The following is an 18532-nucleotide window of genomic DNA, read 5'->3' on the forward strand; positions in this document are numbered from 1 at the left end:
ACAGGATCGCTAGTCATGGTCCCGAAACTCACACCATGGTCCCTCTCCGTGGTGCTGACCATACCTTGCCTCACCTGCCTGCCTGCCTTCCTGGAAATCTGAGGCTCCTGACTTCCCCCTTACATCAACCATCACCTGTCTCTGACAGTGGGCAGCCCAATGCATCAGGGCAGCTTTTGTCCAGATGTTGGAAGACTGTTTTATTGGAGCTCCAAAATACTGCATATGACTATCAGCACAGCTTGGCCCCTGCCAAAGCATACAAGCATTTCTGCTTTGTGTACGTGAAGCTGCTTGGTGCTGTTAGCCCAGGTAGCCCAATGCAGGCTGTTCTGGCTAGCCATCACCCTGGATGGTTCACACAGAACCGTTTAACTGGCAATGGTCAGGATTAAGCCTGAGGCCTTCTGCATGCCAAGCAGGTGCTCTCACTATGACCCCCTCCCCATATATTGGTCTGTTTGGCATGGTGCTGGTTACTTCAGAGTCGTTCCTGGGCTCCCAGCTCCTGCCAACCCAGCTAGCATGTCAGGGATGGTTTGAGCTGTTGACCTGCAGCAACAGGTGGGCCACAGCTTCCCCTCCCTCCTTACTACAGGACTTTTGAAATCTCTGGGAAGAAACATACTCCACCCCCCCAAAAAAATTATCTGGAAATTTAGCTGGGATCTTGTGCATGTGCTCTGAAGTGTGGTATTGACATGGCCCCTCCCCTAACTAATATTTGAGACCCACACAGTCATCTCATATATCTCCTGTGAATGTAAGAAAAATTCTGCTAGATCAGATCAAAGTCCTAATCATCATCATCATCATCATCATCATCTATTATTTATACCCCACCCATCTGGCTGGGTTTCCACAGCCACTCTGGGCGGCTTCCAACAAAGTATTAAAATACACTGGTCTGTTAAACATTAAAAGCTTCCCTAAACAGGGCTGCCTTCAAATGTCTTTTAAAGATAGGATAGCTGCTTATTTCCTTTGCATCTGAAGGGAGGGCGTTCCATAGGGTGGGCGCCACCACTGAGAAGGCCCTCTTTTTTAATAATATTTTTCATTAATTTTTAGCATACAAAATTTTTTAAGACATACCACACAAATTATTTATACATATGTCCTTGTTTGGACTTCCTTCAGCATCTCTGATAGCCTTCCGTCTTGATTATTTCCCCTACAATTCTTAACTTAATATTGCCTTTACCTTTTCTAACAAATAATTTCTCCCTTTCCATTTTTACAATATTTCTTAAATTACTCCTCACAGAACTTCTTGTAGTCCTACAAGACCACCGAGAAGGCCCTCTGCCTGGTTCCCTGTAGCTTTGCTTCTCACAGGGAGGGAACCGCCAGAAGGCCCTCGGAGCTGGACCTCAGTGTCCGGGCAGAACGATGGAGGTGGAGACGCTCCTTCAGGTATACAGGACCAAGGCCAGTGTTCTGCTACCCATAGTGGCCAAGTAGATGCCTCTGGGGTGTCCCTACGCATGGGTGTGATTGCAATAACCCCCTCGTTCTCATGTTCCCAAGCGGTTCTTATTCAGAGGAACACTGCCTCTGAATCCAGAACTTCCATGCAGCCATTGGGGCTGGTTGTCACTAATAACCTTGCCTTCCTCCTCCAGCGAAATTCTCTAATCCCCCTTTAAAGCCATCTGAGCTTTAAGGTGGTGTGGCTTTAAAAAGAGAAGTGAATCCTTGTGGATGTGAATTTCTCTGTGCTGAAAAAATAAAGATGCTGTAGATTGTCCAGTTGCAATTGGCTAAAACATGTTTAATTGCTGCAAAGAAGTATGTTGTTTTTTGCAAAAAAAAAAAAAAGAGAGAGTGAAAAGAGCATAAACGTCAATAGTGGTGTTGCTGTCTTGCCAAGTTGTGACTGCATCTGGGTTGCAGCTCCGGCTGAGACATTTGTGCAGTTGCCAAATGCACAGAGTTTCTTGGCTCCTGGGGTTTTAATGGCAATATCTGATCATTGTTAAACATCCCAGACCTCGCTCCCTGTAAATTGGAAGGGGGGGGGCGCTGGGGTGAGAATAATAAAGAATTGATCACTACATTCAGAGAGAGGGGAACTCTCTGCCAAAGTCCTTCCCAGGCGCCAGGATGTGCTGAATATTTTGTAAATCTCTTCTGGTTTCATTTTCCGTTCGACTCCAAAAGTCTTTAAGAGTAGCAGGGATGGTGCAAAGCGTCACACTTTTTATGGTCTGCCCCCGATGTGTTACATTTTTAAATTAAAAAAAATTAATAAGATCCCAGATTCACTGTGGCCAATTGGGGGAAAAAATGCCTTCTTTTACACGGACACATATTTACTATTTCAAAAATTGGCTTCGTTTATTTTATGAAATGTCATTTTGCAGTGTTGGGAAAAGAGAATAAAATTTGGGGTGGAATCAAAAGGACTTCTGGGAGCCTTATTAAGTCCCCCACCCCCACCCCTCTTCATGCTGCCAAGTCTTCTGTGTTTTTGTGACAGAAACCCCCTTGGTCAAATGGTGTCTGTCTCTGTTTTTCTTTATATTCCCCTTTTCCCAGTAGACAGTGTTCCGATGAAAGACCCTCCGGACTTACTCGACAGGCAAAAATGCCTTGATGCTTTGGCGTCTCTGCGGCACGCCAAATGGTTCCAGGTTGGGCTTTTCGTTCTTACCTTATTGTAGAAGTTGCTGCTTTCCCCGTTTTCCCTTTTGTCTTTCTTTTTTTCTGTTCTGAAACACATCAGAAATGCCGCCTCTGTTATTTTTATATTTTAGTGTTTTCAGTACCCTTCTCTACTCTACAGCTGAGATATTGCAGATCTGTGAGCCACTTGCTTCTCACATGTGATGGTCTGGAATGGTTACAAAGCGATGTCATAATGCTGCTTTTTAAAAAAATCTTTCTTCCTTTTCTTATCCTGCCTCCTGTTTAAAAAAGAAAAAAGCAATTCTACCCCCACCCCTTGTTTTGGGTAACTTTTTTTACTGTCATATTCTTGTTATGCATGTTTGTATGTAAAAGGGTGTTCCTTATATCCCTGTACATTAAAAACAAAACACAGAGGCTTGCTTTTTTAAAAAAAAAAAACTGCTTATGCTGGACATTTTTCAAGTGGATTGGAACAATTCTGTTTGTTTTAGGCAAGGGCAAATGGACTAAAGTCCTGTGTGATTGTGCTGCGTATTCTGCGAGATTTGTGCAACAGAGTCCACACTTGGGCGCCGCTGAAAGGATGGGTGAGTACTGGAATGAAATTGAGCCCCACCAGTTGGGAAAGGGTTGTTAAATTGCATGGTGGGGGAAAGAGAGATTACAAGGTCATCATTTCCTCCATTCCAAAGAGTATTGAGGATTTAAAAATAAAATAAAATCATTATTTATTAAAAACATAACTTGTAAAAGGTCACAGATAGTTGATGGCCAAAGAAAAGTCTGGTTATAGGGGAATGATTTTGGTTGGCATCTAAAGATATGTAAGGAAGACACCAGGCAAGCCTTCCGAGGGAGAACATTCGACAAACAGGGAGCCACTGCTGAGAAGGCCTGTTTTAGTGTTGCTGCTCTCCAGACCTCCCATGGAGGGGTAACTTGAAGAAGGACCTCAGATGATGATTATGGGATCTGAGTTGGTTCAGTCCTTGAGTTATTGTGGTTCCGAGTTGCAAAAGGCTTTATAGGTCAAGACCAGAACTTTGGAATGGGGCTTGGGAACTAATTGGCAGCCAGTGCAGTTGGGCCAGGATTGGCGTTATGAGCTCAAGCCATCTTGCCCTGGTGAGCAGCTTGGCTGCTGGATTCTGCACCAGCTGAAGCTTCCGAACCATCTTCAAAAGCAGCTCTGCACATTGCAGTAATCTAACTGCATGTCAGAAGAAAGTGCCCTTCACTTGGGCCACTTGCCTTAGTAAACAGAGCTATAACTGTTTGCACAGTTCGACATGGATCTTCTGATACCCTTGTGGGAAGTGGATTGAATTACTTTTGCCACAGACACAATCCATTTGGGGATTTCTCCTATGAAAAAGCCCATTGGAATGGATAGTAATTGAGGTAGCTCCTGTTCATTTAACCAGGGCTTGGGCATGAAGAGCAGTCTGTGGCTCAGGAATGAGGAACCTGTCCCTCTCCAGATGTTGCTAAACTACAGCTCCCTTCATCCCTGACTCTTGGCCATGCTGGCTAGGGCTGCTGGAAGTTGTAGTCTTACACCCATCTGGAGGGCCACAGATTCCCCATCCTTGCTGTGAGTGATCCCCCTTGTCCCCTTTGTCTGCCCAGGCATTGCACGCATCTCCTTCCATAAACATTCAACCCCACAGTCCATTAATGCACAGTTCATGCCACCATTTCCTGGTATGCAAACATTTTAAAGCATACGCCATCTTCCCTTACACACACTTATAATCCCCATCCCTTGATGCAGAATGAAAGTAGAAAACCTAGCACCCAAGTGTCAAACAAATGTTGCCTCTTCCCCATGGGTGGTATTCATACTGACAGAGGTCTAAATGTCTTCTAGCCACTGGAGCTCATTTGTGAGAAAGCCATAGGCACGTGCAATAGACCCTTGGGTGCCGGTGAAGCTCTGCGGCGAGTGATGGAGTGTTTGGCATCAGGGATCCTGCTACCTGGTAAGAGCTGCCACAGGCACTCCCTGAGGTGCTGGGTGGTACATGCTTGGGCACACATCTCTTCAACTTGTCCTGTTTGTTACTTGTGTGCCAGCCTCAATCCAAGTCCTGTGAGTTTTTAAAGTAGCATTTCCCCAAGCAAGTGAATCAATTGAGTGTTGTTTTAACACCCTTGGAAGGAACAAACATGCACCACTGAAAGTCTCTTAATAATGCAGTGGTTTTATTGGGCAATCTGTACCATTTTGCAGTCTTTGTTCTGTTTTGAAATAGGTGGTGCTTGAATACAGAGGGGCTCTTTCGCTTACATTACGATAGGTTTTGAAATGCCTTGGTTTATTTGGACATTATTTTCTCCTTGTGGGGAGAGCCGGCTTTAGGCTTGCTTCTTCCCTTTGCTCTACATTGAGAAGAGTGTAGTGGAACTAAGGGAGCTTCCTTATATCTGGTCAGACTCTTTGTCTGTCTACTCCAGTAGTGTCCGCTCTGGCTGGCAGCAGAAAGGAAAATCTCCCCCATGGTCTGGTGCCTGGTCTTTGGAACTGGATCTGCTAGGAATTGCACCTAAGCCCTTCTGCAGTGGAAGCAGATTCTCTTACCACTGACCTAGAGTCCTCCCTCTCCCCCAAGGTCTGTTCCTGATCTCTCACTGTGAGAAAAGATACTTGGGTAAAGGCTTCGGTGTAGACTTTCCTTGCTTTCCATCCATCCTTCCCATTGGTATCCCTGTTTCCTGCCCCACTAAGCAGTCACAAGGACTCACATTCTTCAAGTACCGTATTTTTCGCTGTATAGGATGCACTTTTTCCTCTCCAAAAATTAAGGGGAAATGTGTGTGCGTCCTATGAAGCGAATGCAGGCTCCTTGGCTTCAGGGATAGCCGCCTGAAGCCTTTGGAGCGCAGCGGGAACTCATGCTGTGCTCCAAAGGCTTTGGGTTCCTTTTGCTGAAGCCAGGAGAGGAAGACTTTCCTGGCTTCAGCAGAGAGGGAGAACTGCACAGCGCCCCTTCAGCAAAGCAGGAGGAGAAATGGAAGGGGCTCCGTTTCTCCTGCCGCTTCACTGAAGGGGCGCTGAGCAGAGAGGGGGAGAATTTTTTTCCCCTGTTCCCCCCCTCCTATGGTCCGGTGTGTCTTATGGTCCGGTGTGTCCTATAGAGCAAAAAATACGGTAATCATGGTCAAATCCCAGAAGCTGGCTTAAAAGCATCATCTTAAAGACATGGCAGAATGAACAGTCCTAGAATAATAGAGAAATTAGGCCCTTATAATTTTCATTTGGAGAAACCCCACCTCCACCCAGGTGCTTTTGGGTGGTCATTCGCCCTGCCCCTATTCTGCTGAAACTACCTGGTTTCCTTAATAATTTTGTCCTCACAGCAGTTCAGAGAAGAAGGAAGCACAGGGCTACGATGGGTCGCCAGGGTTGCTGAACTGCAGGGCCCATCCCTGACCACTGGCCCTGCTGGCTGAGGCTGCGGAGAGTTGCAGCCACAACAGCACCTGGAAGGGGCCAAGCATCCCCAATCCCTGGTCCTAAAGTCCTTGGTGCTGATCTGAGCTGTCCTGCTTTCTTGCCCCACAGGTGGGCCCGGTGTGCATGATCCATGTGAGCGGGAGCCAACGGATGCCTTGTCCAATCTGACTGTTCAACAGAGAGAAGCCATTACCCACAGTGCCCAGGTAAAATGTGCCAGACGCCTGGGTGGGAGAGCATCCTGGACCAACTTCTGTTCATCTCCTGTAGCCACAAGTGTCTGGAAAACTAGTCTCGCCATATTTTGAGCTGTTTCTGCTGCTTTTCCCATCGCGTTACCATACATCCGTGTTTCCCCTGACATTTTGCCAATTCAGCAAAATTCACCCCGGTGCCATCTTTACACCCCAAAACCAGGACATGTCAGGAATTTTCCTGACGTATGGCAAGCCTAGGAAAACCCTTAGTGCAGAGCTTTCATTTGGGTCAAAAACAAAATAAGTACATAGGCTTCCTGACCAACGTTCTATGAATACAAAAAACAACAACCAAGGTAGCCTGTGACATTAACGTTGGCTATGGAAAACATCTGCATCCTGCACATTGTATATGGTAATTGCATCCTAACTGAGTAATACCACCTTGAGTGAGGAGATGTAGTACCAATTGGCTACTGTGGCTGCAATACAGTGGTACCTCTGGTTGCGAATGGGATCCGTTCTGGAGGCCCGTTCGCAACATGAAAAGAGCGCAGCCCGCAACGGCACGTCTGCGCATGCGTGGGTTGCAGTTCACCACTTCTGCACGTGCGTGTGATGTCGTTTTGCACTTCTTCGCATGCGCGAGCGGCAAAACCCGGAAGTACAAGAAAGGGTTACTTCCGGGTTGCTATGGGACATAATCTGAAAGAACATAACATGAAGCAAATGTAACATGAGGTATGACTGTACTTGTTTTAGAAAGCCAGCATTTTAAGTTGACTCTTCCTTCCTCTCCCTCCCTCTGGGCTTTGGAAGCAGGGAGTGAGCACAGATGGCTCCCTCTTCCAGATAAGTTGATAAACATGGCCTTGTGGGCTGTGAACCTTGAATCTTTCTCTGAGAGTTTCTGGGTGGTTAATGGATTTTGGGAAAACTGAACTGGGGGGAAATCTGTGTTATTAGGCAGATTATCTGTTGGGCAGGGGGAATAGTTTATGATGACTGTATCTTGAGATGACTGTGTGAGTACTTGAAGGTGAATTTCATTTATTCAGAGCTGGATCTGTTGGGAAGTCAACTGGATTAATTAAAAATGAACTGGTTTGGGGTGGGGTGCAAATTGACTGACGGTGGAGTGGTTTGGGTGTGAAATTAGTGGGCTTTTCCGTCTGTGGAGTTTTAATACTAAACCTGAATGCCTTCCTATAAATTGGAACTGGCATTTTTCGATTTCCTACATCCTTCACCATTAGGTCCTAGGGCAGATTCCAGCAATTTAAAATACAACATTAAAATCAGCTTTAAAATAATTGCAGGCACAAAAATAGAGTTCTAAAATATGTAGCTCTCAAGTGTCATAAAACTGGCTTCCATGCAGGAGTCAGGGAATGGGGAGGAAGAGCAGATTGCTTTTTCCTACAGAGCTCAAGTCTTCTCCCATAAGAAAAAACTGGGTTGGCACCTGTCTTACCTGCAGCGCAGGTGTTGCTTGCTGATGGGGGTGGGGCTTTCTCTCTCCTCATGTTCTTTTCCAATGCCTCCGTTACCTGGGTGGTTGGCATCAGTCTGTGGGGCAGAGCGTAGCCTGTTTAGGAGAAGCTTGTGGAGCAATGGGGCTTGAAAATAACCTTTCTTTCTTGCAGCATGCCTTGAGACAGTCAGCTTTTGGGCAGATCTACAAGGTGCTGGAAATGGATCCTCTCCCTTCCAATAAGTCGTTCCAGAAATATTCCTGGTCAGGATCCGACAAAGAAGGTAGCTGGAGAGGGAATCTTCCTTTCAATTGAGGAGGCTTAGTATCTGTCTTTTTTTTAGGAGGGTGGGAACTAAGAGGGTGGTAGCCCTGAGTCTTTGGCTCAAGCATCCCTGAGCAGCATTTCCCCCTTTAACTTTCAGAAACAGCATGAAGTATGTCTTATCTTCCACCCTGAGAATTTGTGTTTATGGGACAGCTAACAAATGCAAATGATTAGCAGCCTTTTACCCAGCATTGCTCAGGAATTCTAAGAATTTGGGGGTGGGGGAGAACTACCACCAGGGCAGTTTTGAAACCAGTTGCTAAAATCAGTGCAGTTGTGAAAGGTTCATCCTTCCCCCTCAATTCGAAACAGCATCCAAATCACAGAATCATAGAATGGTAGAGTTGAAAGGGACCCTCAAGGATCATCTAGTCCATGGGTAGGCAAACTAAGGCCCGGGGGCCGGATCCGGCCCAATCGCCTTCTAAATCTGGCCTGGCAACCAGCCTGTTTTTACATGAGTATAATGTGTGCTTTTATTTAAAATGCATCTCTGGGTTATTTGTGGGGCATAGGATTTCATTCATTATTATTTTTCGAAAATATAGTCTGGCCCCCCACAAGGTCTGAGGGACAGTGGACCGGCCCCCTGCTGAAAAAGTTTGCTGGCCCATGATCTAGTCTAATCCCCTGTGATGCAGGAATCTCAGCTAAAGCATCCATGACAGATGCTGTTTACCAAAACCTCCACCTTAAGACTCATCATTCAAAATTTGGTTCGGCTATGTTATGTTCAGCAGTGTTCAAATGCATAGTGAGCAAACAGTTTTCCAGTGGGGGGGGGGGGAGAGAGAGAGAGAGAGAATATGAATATTTCTGAATGGATTTGGGGGACCAAATACATAGCTGCTCCATTTTAGTCTGTTCCAAATTTGGAAAAGTAATGTGTTTTGTGTTTTCATAGAATCCTATAGTTAGAGGATTCCTTGTAGGCCAGCTAAACTTACATTCCCACCCCCACTTGATGCAGGAAATCTAGGTTCTGCTTGAAGATCTCCAGGGAAGTGGGAGACAACTACCCTTCTGGGAACCAGTGGCTAGAATATTGGACTGGGAGTCCACGAAAGCCACCAAGCTTGCTAATTGGTGTCAGAGCAGCCATTGCTTTCCGCCTTGCCTACCTCAGAGGGCGGTTGTGAAGTTAAAAGTGTGTAGGAGGGGAACCACCCTGAGGTGCTTGTTAAGATAAATACCTGTCTTTCTCTATGAATAACACCGTGTGATTCATAACCTGCTTTGAAAGGGGGATGAAGCAGAATAAAGATTAATAATTGCAAGGAATCCTGAGTTTCCCTCCTAACCTGCTGCTCAGGTTCTTCTCAGCTGCTCAGGCTTTCTCTCTTAATAGACATCCTAGTTGTGCAACTCAGAATTCAAACTCCTTGCAAGGTGCAGATTTGTTGTTGTTGTTGTTTAGTTGTGTCCGCCTCTTCGTGACCCCCTGGACCAGAGCACACCAGGCACTCCTGTCTTCCACGGCCTCCCACAGTTTGGTCAAACTCATGCTCCTAACTTCGAGAACACTGTCCCACCATCTTGTCCTCTGTCGTCCCCTTCTCCTTGTGCCCTCCATCTTTCCCAACATCAGGGTCTTTTCCAGGGAGTCTACTCTTCTCATGAGGTGGCCAAAGTATTGGAGCCTCAGCTTCAGGATCTGTCCTTCCAGTGAGCACTCAGGGCTGATTTCCTTAAGAATGGAGAGGTTTGATCTTCTTGCAGTCCATGGGACTCTCAGGAGTCTCCTCCAGCACCAGAATTCAAAAGCATCCATTCTTCGGCGATCAGCCTTCTTGATGGTCCAGCTCTCAATCCATACATCACTAGTGGGAAAACCATAGCTTGAACTATACGGACCTTTGATTTGTTAGCCTTCCCCATTGCCTCCCGTTTGCAATGTGGGAATAGCAGGCAACGCTTGGGTGGTTTACCAGACAACCACACACACTGGTCTGTTTGTTTATTTATTAAGGTTCTCACATCCAGCTGGCATAAATCTAATTGATGCCTTGGCAGAGCCAGCCATGCTCCAGGGGGCTGTTTAGATACAGGTGTCTTGTGGGGGGTCCTTGCTGCAGGAGCTGGGTAGCCTGTCCCTGGGCTTCAGTTGCCAGCTGCAACTCTCCACAGAGTCCCTCGCTGCATGTGGGACTTCCAAGCAATTAAACTGTTGCCTCTTTTGGTACCCGCTGCTGTCAAAAGCATAATGGCTTCTTGGCACTTTAGTGATGGCCTAGGCAGCCCCAGCCATTTATTTTTAAAGTGAGAACATTGATCCTGTGACACCCTCTATTACGGGCGAGTTTATTGCTATTAAGGCAAATGATGGATGCCGATAGATAGGCCCCTTGTTCTCCGTTCCCTCCCCTTCCAGCCAACCTGATGGATGCTGAAGCCGGGATGCTTATAGCAGAGTCATTAGCCTGCAGCATCCAAGATAGACTTGCAGGAGAGACTCTCAGACTGGAGGTGGCTTATCAGTCCCTTCAGGGTAAGGAGAGAGGGAGGGAGCAAGACGCTCTGTTCCCAGGTGACTTGTGGCTGTGGATATCCAGTGCTTATTTATACCCACGCAGGATGTGCCAGTGAGCCTCATTAATATTTGGCCTAGGGCAAATGTGCTGTCTCTTTAGCATCCCTGCCCCAGCCCTGTTCATTCTGTTGCAGTTTGTTGGTCCTGTATGGCATTGTTCTTTGCCATCTCCTCTTGGACCATGACCGATCTGTCAGCAAGGCTTCTGCATGGAAACAGTCCAGGGAGACTGGGAGGCATCTTTCAGGGATGCATTCTGCACTCTATATCCTGCATCAAGCACAATACAGGTGAAACTCGAAAAATTAGAATATCGTGGAAAAGTTCATTTATTTCAGTAATTCAACTTAAAAGGAGAAACTCATATATGAGATCGACTCGTGACATGCACAGCGAGATATGTCAAGCCTTGATTTGTTATAATTGTGATGATCATGGCCTACAGCTGATGAAAACCCCAAATTAACCATCTCAGAAAATTAGAATATTCCAGGAAATCAGCAAAACAAGGATTGCAAATCGAGCAAGACTGGACCTCTGAGAAGTAGAAGCACACCTCGCTTTGCATGTCATGAGTCGATCTCAAATATGAGTTTCACCTTTTAAGTTGAATTCCTGAAATCAAGGAACTTTTCCGCGATATTCTAATTTTTCGAGTTTCCCCTGTAGTTGGTCTCTAGGGACCTTTTCAGTGCTAACATTCTTCCAGCTGTTTGTGTTTCTTAATGCCTCGTTCCTTTCTTGCGGAAAGGGGAGCCAAAATGCAGTGGAACCCCACTGGTTGACAGCGGAACGGACTCCGTCAAAGGTGGTGGACTCTCCTTCCCTGGAGGTCTTTAAGCAAAGGTTGGGTGGCCCTCTGTCCTGGATGCTGTAGCTGAGATTCCTGCATTGCAGGGGGTTGGACTAGATGACCCTTGGGGTCCCTTCCAGCTCTACAATTCACTGATTCTGTTAATTAACACACAGTATCAGAATGATATTCAGTAAGCAAAAAACAACAACCCGGAATACATATTAAAACACAGAACAAATCCATGTCAAGACAGCTCCAATGTTCTGGCAGTAAATCAGTTAAATTCCCACTGGTAATAAGATCCATCTCTGTTAACAGTAAGAATCCCATGAACACATTTTTTTAAAGTTACAAAACAAAGTAAATGTTTTCTGCCTACCTCTTCCCATCTAGGACCCTGAGTTAGGTAAGAGACACCTAAATTTGTAATCCGGTAAAACTAGTAACTGACCATTAGAATACAGCTGGTAGGAAGTTTTGTCTAGGCAACCGCTGATTGCACCAGCGACCCGTATCCAGATGGCATCCCTGGACACGCTTTCCTACTTTTCCTCCAGCAAAGTTATTGCCTCGTTGAATTAGTTTATCCCTGAGTCCCTCGTAATTGAACTGCATTTTGCAGGTTTACCTAGGAGAAAGTCACCTCCTTTCCAATGAGGGTGCTGGCTTTCCCTGGCAGAAAACTAGGCAGCTTACAAAGCAACCTTATTCTTACAGCAATCTGCTGCCCTTATTCATTATTTGTTTAAAATTACTAAGCTGCCTGGCCCTACGTCACACACCATCAATCCACCTATAGCCCAAGGCAGTCCTCCAGACCCGTCTGCATGGCCCTTGGCACTCGCTCCAGGCTACGTTTCACTAGTACAGAATAATACCCTCCCTGTGTGTGTTTCCTGACTGTGAGTGTGACTGTGAGCTCTGAAAATGCCTTTTTGCGTGCCTGGATGGAGGATGGAGAGGTGTGTGAGAGAGCATGTGTAGAAACCAGCCCTCTGTACAAAGGTAAACATATTTGTGCTCTACCTACTGGTGCCTCTTCCCCTTCCCACCACCAGTGTGTGGCCCTCTGAAGGTTGCCAGAAAGGAATGTGGCCCTTGGGTTGAAAAAGATTCTGCTTTCTTTGTAATCGAGTGGCAGCTCTCTGAGGCTGTTCTAGGCCTTTGGCCCAGCTCTGCTGTGGTCCTCACCTCCTCCACAAGCCATCTTGTTCTTCCTTTAGAAAGCTTCATATCTACCTTTCTTCACTTTCCACATCGCCTTCTTGTTGGTTTCTTGTTTCCTTGCATTTTTGGAGCGTTAAGGGTTTTCTTTAATGCTCTTTAGCTTGCTGAGTTCTGTGTAAAGCTGTCTCTGTAGCACAGAGCTGGGGACAGGTGACTGCCGTGCCTCTGCTCAAAGACTCCTCCAGGCACACACACACACACACACACACACACCACACACACACACACACACACACACACACACACACACCACCCTCTAGGTCATGGGTTCCATTGTCCAGCTCCTCTTGCTATTGAGAAGTCTTCCTAATAGGCATCCATCCATGTGACTTAAGCACCTTAGGTTTAATTCTGCCCTCTGAGGCAGGACAAGTCTGTGCCCCAGCCTCTTGTTTCTCCACACATAACTGCATAAGCTGCCACTGCAAGTTTTGTGGGATGCATCTCCTCAGCTGCAGAAGGGAGTAATCTGCTGGGTGGTCTTGATGGGAAGAGCAGTGGGTGGCTGGGTGAGAGGGAGCTGGATTTGGGCCAGAGACATCAAAGTACAAGCCTTAATCATTTGATACGTTTAATTTGCTCTCTCCGCTGAGGCTCCAGGTAAATGGCAATGTTTGGAAACAGTAAGCAGGGCTGCACAGAATTCACATTTCCAAGAATCAGAGTTTCCTTCTTTGAAGAAACAAACCAAAAAGACCAAGTTTTTAGACCTTGAAGATATTATTGGAAATGCGTGTGCAATGCCCACTGAAAATTCTGAAGCCGGATGGGAATGGATTGAACCAGATCTCCAGGCTCTCAACAGCTGCTTTGGCAACGCTGATTCAGTGGGAGTTGGGGAATAGGCAAGACTAAAATACAAAATGAGGGCAGTGCAGAATTATTAGGGGAGACTGTGCGAATTTTAGCCAAGTTACAGAAGAGCTTTACTTGCAATCTGAATTTTAACTTAACAAATGTTTGGGTGGGTATGTTGTGTTTTTTGTTTACTCCCACTGTTTGAATGCTCACTTTGGTCCATCTCCAAAACCTACCTAATGAGAGTTTTATCTTTTGTAGGTGCAGGCTCTTCCGCTTTGAAGAGGCCTTTTGAAGATGGGTTGGGAGATGAGAAAGACCCAAATAAAAAGATGAAGCGTAACTTGAGGAAAAGTAAGTTGTCATATCTCCACCTCCCTCTGTTTTGCTCCAGGGAGGAGCCAAAGTGCTGTATAGGGAGCTGATTTGAAAGCCTTTGAAGTGCTGTGGGGATTGAGTAGAGGCAGGGACCCCCAAGTTGATTGAGGGGTAGGGTGGTAGTGTGTGTGTTGTTCCTTCCACAGTACTGCACTTACAAGTAGGGATGAGGAATATTTGACCTTCCAGGTTACCCTTGGCCATACTGGTTAGGGCTGATGAGAGTTGGGTCTCCAGTGACATCAGAACGCCCTGTCCCTGGGACTTGGAGCATCCATTGAGGCATCTTGAAAAATGTGCTCAGTTTCTTGGAACAGAAGATCTATGCAGCCATTCTACGCAACCATTGGTGTTTGAGAGTATGCAGTGGTTCAGTAGCTTCTAGGCCTGTACCCTTGTGGTAGTGCTACAAGTGATTGTAGACTGTGGCTTGAAAAATGGCAGATGAGACTACTGATAGCTCTGGCAGTGATCCTCAACCTGGTGCTCTCCAGGTGTTATTAGACAACAGCTTGCGTTAGCCCCATCCAGGATAGCTAGTGGTCAAGAATGATGGGAGTTGCTGCCCGAAGCATTCAAAGAGCCCTGGGTTGGGGAAGGCTGTTCTGCTAAGTGTTTATTGAATTCTAATGGTTGGCCCCAGTTATGGAGGGGTCTTTGTCAATTATTTCATTTCTGAAGAAGGTAAATTTCATACAAGGGATCATTAGGAAAGGAATTGAAAATAAAGCTGCCTACACAATGCTGTTATGGAAATCTATGGTGTGACAGCATTTGGAATACAGTTGTACTTTGGTTCTCAAATGCCTTGGCTTCCAAAAAAATTGGCTCCCAAACAATTGAAACCCAGAAGTGAGTGTTCAGTTTTTGAACAATTTTGGGAAGCCGAATGTCCTGTGCGGCTTCCAATTGCCTGCAGGACGCTCCTGCAGTCAATTGGAAGCCGTACCTTGGTTTCCAAATGGTTCCAGGAGTTGAATAATCCCCGGAACGCATTCTGTTCGAGAACCAAAGGTAAGACTGTTCTGTGTATGGCGTTCTGGTCGCCTGACCTAAAAAGGGACAGTGTAAAGTTTAAAATTTTCAGAAGTGGTTCACCAACACTGCTGCCACTGGCCTAATTTTTTATACATTTTAAGGTTTGACATAACCACCATAGCCTGCATTTTCTGTATTCCATTTCTCTCTGACCCCACTACTTCTGGACGCGAGCCAATTTAGGATAACATATTGTGCATCTGATGAAATGGACTCTAGTCCATGAGAGCATGCACTGTAATGTGTGCCTTGAGCATTACTGAATCCTTTAAGCATGGGTGGCCAATGTGGTGCCCCATCCAGCATGGTCAACGGACCAGGGATGATGGTAGCCCAACATCTGGAGACAGTGGCAAAATGCCTTGTGTTCATTCATTCATTGCTACTAATTAATTTTATGAAACAGCATTTCAGTGGGAAATTGGCTGTGGAAAGTTTTTCACCCCATGTCACTATGTGGCCTGCTCTGTTCCAACTGCCAATTCTCTCTCTCTCTCTCTCTCTCTCTCTCTCTCTCTCCTCCCATTCCAGTCCTTGACAGCAAAGCAATAGATCTCATGAATGCTTTGATGCGTCTGAATCAGATACGGCCTGGATTGCAGTACAAGCTCCTTTCTCAGTCCGGCCCTGTCCATGCCCCGGTCTTCACCATGTCAGTTGATGTGGATGGCACGACGTATGAAGCTTCAGGGCCTTCCAAGAAAACCGCCAAGCTTCATGTTGCAGTGAAGGTAAAGTTGTGTGGCTGAGCCAAAAAGGTGGTTTGTTTGAACATCCAAACTCAGTTCGCAGGCTAACCGTGGTTTGTATCCCTCAACAAGCCATGATGTGAAGCCATGGGTTGTTGCTATGTAACTCTGGCTTGCTATAATAATAATAATAATAATAATAATAATAATGATTTTTATTTATATCCCGCCCTCCCCAGCCAAGACTGGGCTCAGGGCGGCTAACACCAGGTATAAAAACAATTGATTAAAATACAACTTAAAATCAAGATTAAAATACAACATTAAGATGCAGCCTCATTTCAGTAGACACTCAAATCAAAAACTTTTTTGGGGATGTAAACGTCAAATCTTCACCAAGGCCAACTATCCAGATTGGTCCTACATGGGCCAGAAAAAAGCCAGGGAAGTCCCCAAATAGGAGTGGAACCATCACAGAAGGAGAAAGGAAAGAGGGGGAGGAGATCAAGTGGATTCCAAGCAAAAGGCCAGGCAGAACAATTCTGTCTTACAGGCCCTGCGGAGAGAAATCAGATCCCGCAAGGCCCTGGTCTCACAAGACAGATCATTCCACCAGGCCGGGGCCAATGTTGAGAAGGCCCTGGCTCTGGTTGAAGCTTTAATTATGGTTTGGCATTGAGACCAAACTATGTGCCACAACAGCCTTTCTTAACCATGGTTTGTTTGGCCACTGTAGCCCAGATGTTTGGCAGGAGGCAAGAGCAGCTGGAAAACAAACAAAGCTTTGAAGGAAACCTGTGACTTGTTTGGTTCTCTGTGAGGCTGCTTGTGATCCATTGAACAAACTGTGGTTAAAACATGTTCAAACGCAGTAGCCAGCTTTGTCTTCTCAGGTCACAGAGGCAAAGCATGAACGTAACAATAAGCAGTGCATTAGTTTCACATGCTTGAACCTTGGGTTTTTCCTGTCCCTCCTCTAGCGCAAGTGAAAGCATTTGATTTCAGTTACTGCTGTTTAAGTACCGTAATTAACCCTGAGAAGCACATGGTTAAGTTGTAAGGCTAATCTTGACTAGGGTTTATTAAAACAAGCAAGCCTTATGAACTCTAGTTTGAAGTTGATGTGTTCAGCAAACCATAAAGGTAAAGGTAAAGGTACCCCTGCCCGTACGGGCCAGTCTTGACAGACTCTGGGGTTGTGCGCCCATCTCACTTAAGAGGCCAGGGGCCAGCGCTGTCCGGAGACACTTCCGGGTCACGTGGCCAGCGTGACAAAGCTGCATCTGGCGAGCCAGAGCTGCACACAGAAACGCCGTTTACCTTCCCGCTGGTAAGCGGTCCCTATTTATCTATTTGCACCCGGAGGTGCTTTCGAACTGCTAGGTTGGCAGGCGCTGGGACCGAGCAGCGGGAGCGCACCCCGCCGCAGGGATTCGAACTGCCGACCTTTCGATCGGCAAGTCCTAGGCGCTGAGGCTTTAACCCACAGCGCCACCTGCGTCCCATAACTAAGCAAACCATAATTAAGACCAAACATAGAGGCAGGTTAGAACGACTCCATAGCCTACCAGCACTGATTTGCTTTTATTTATTTTCTTCTATTTATTTGCTACTTCTATTTTGGAACCCAAGGCATTGTACAGATGTGGTTGCCAAGTGGTAAACCATTTGGACTGTTACAAGACCCAGACCTGGCTTAGCTTAGTTTAGAGAAAAGGCAGGTAAGAGGTGATGTGATAGAAGTTTATAAAATTATGACTAGTATGGGGTAAGTGAATTGAGAAAACTTTTTTTCCCCTCTCTCCTAACACTAGAATTTGTGGGCATCCAAAGAAGCTGATGTTGGAAGCTTCAGGGCAGGGGAAATAAAAGACCTTTCATGCAGTGCAGAGTTAAACTGTGGAACTCACTGTCACAAGAGGCAGTGATGGCCACTGATCCAGCTGGTTTTAAAAGTGGGTTAGACAAATTCCTGGAGGGGAGGGCTTTTGATGACTTTGCTCTGCTCTCCACAATTGGGGGCAGCAATGCTTTTGAATGCCAGTTTCTAGAAACGGCAGGAGGGGAGAGTGTGGCTCTTGTGTTTGAATCCTGCTTGCGTGTTTCGCAGAACAGGATGTTGGGCTAGATGGGCCATTGGCCTCATCCAGCAGGCACCTCTTAAATTCTTAAATGTTATACCACTGAAGAACATAGCAGCAAATATGCTTCAGGAGGGAGAGTTCTTGTGCTCAGGTTTTGCTTGTGGGTTACTGGTTGGTAACCCTGTGAGAATGGGGTGCTTAACAGATGGGCCCCTGGCTTGCTCCAGCAGCGCCCTTCTCCTATTCTTAAGCTCAGCAAGGTGGCAGCCTTAAGACAAGGCCCTGGTGATAGCTGATAGGGGAAGGTCACCTCCAGCCAGGTTGAGAAGGAAGACTTGGAGGAGGAGCGGGGAGGAGGAATCCTTCCCCCCCCCCCAAGCTGGCATATTCTCAGTCATGAGAGGCCCTGCAGTGGTTCCACCTGTCTTCAAAAAATAAATCAAAAAGTGGTTCCTTTCATGTGTTCCGAATGAGGCCTCCGTTCTTCAGAGTTCATCTGGCAGCGGTTTGATTCCTCTTCTTCGTTTCAGAGCCCAGAGAAACTTTTCCTTTATGCATTGCTCACTTTGAACATGAAAGTCCCTCCAAAGTATTTGAGAGAAGCTCTTTCTGTTTTTTCCTAGGGCACTGTCCGTTCCCATCCAGTTGCTGTATATTCCTTCTTTCCCTCCCCAACCCCCTGCTGTGCATTTTAGAGCATCTATCTCTCTATCTCTCTAATTGGGATAGAGAATGAATGAATTCTCATCAAACGGTCAGCGTTGGTATTCTTAATGAAAGAGCCCCAGTTCTGAAAATAATGCGAAAAACACTAATTTCAGGGGGAAAGGTCATGCTATGACACATTATATATTTTATTGATTGATTGCATTTTTTCCAAGGAGTGCAAGTTTATGTGCATG

The 18532-nt window shown here is 46.1% G+C and overlaps 1 protein-coding gene and 1 long non-coding RNA gene across 16 annotated transcripts in view; both read left to right on the plus strand.

The window, feature by feature from the left end:
- The window catches only part of STRBP (spermatid perinuclear RNA binding protein), a 123614-nt gene that overhangs the window by 86196 nt on the left and 18886 nt on the right, over positions 1-18532 (plus strand). For 9 of the 15 annotated variants that reach the window (XM_083721740.1, XM_083721749.1, XM_083721739.1 and 6 more), the window contains 7 exons: positions 2542-2636; positions 3126-3221; positions 4505-4616; positions 6200-6297; positions 7935-8046; positions 13703-13795; positions 15389-15588. In XM_083721740.1, the coding sequence (XP_083577866.1) occupies positions 2542-2636; positions 3126-3221; positions 4505-4616; positions 6200-6297; positions 7935-8046; positions 13703-13795; positions 15389-15588 (806 nt within the window). The remainder of the gene's footprint in view (positions 1-2541; positions 2637-3125; positions 3222-4504; positions 4617-6199; positions 6298-7934; positions 8047-13702; positions 13796-15388; positions 15589-18532) is intronic. The other 6 variants (XM_083721742.1, XM_083721751.1, XM_083721744.1 and 3 more) reach the window with 1 other exon arrangement.
- The window catches only part of LOC310836556, a 205326-nt gene that overhangs the window by 49909 nt on the left and 136885 nt on the right, over positions 1-18532 (plus strand). The window lies entirely within an intron of this gene.

This window comes from Podarcis gaigeae, assembly GCF_964106915.1.
Source record: "Podarcis gaigeae genome assembly, chromosome: Z".
Classification (NCBI taxonomy): Eukaryota; Metazoa; Chordata; class Lepidosauria; order Squamata; family Lacertidae; genus Podarcis; species Podarcis gaigeae.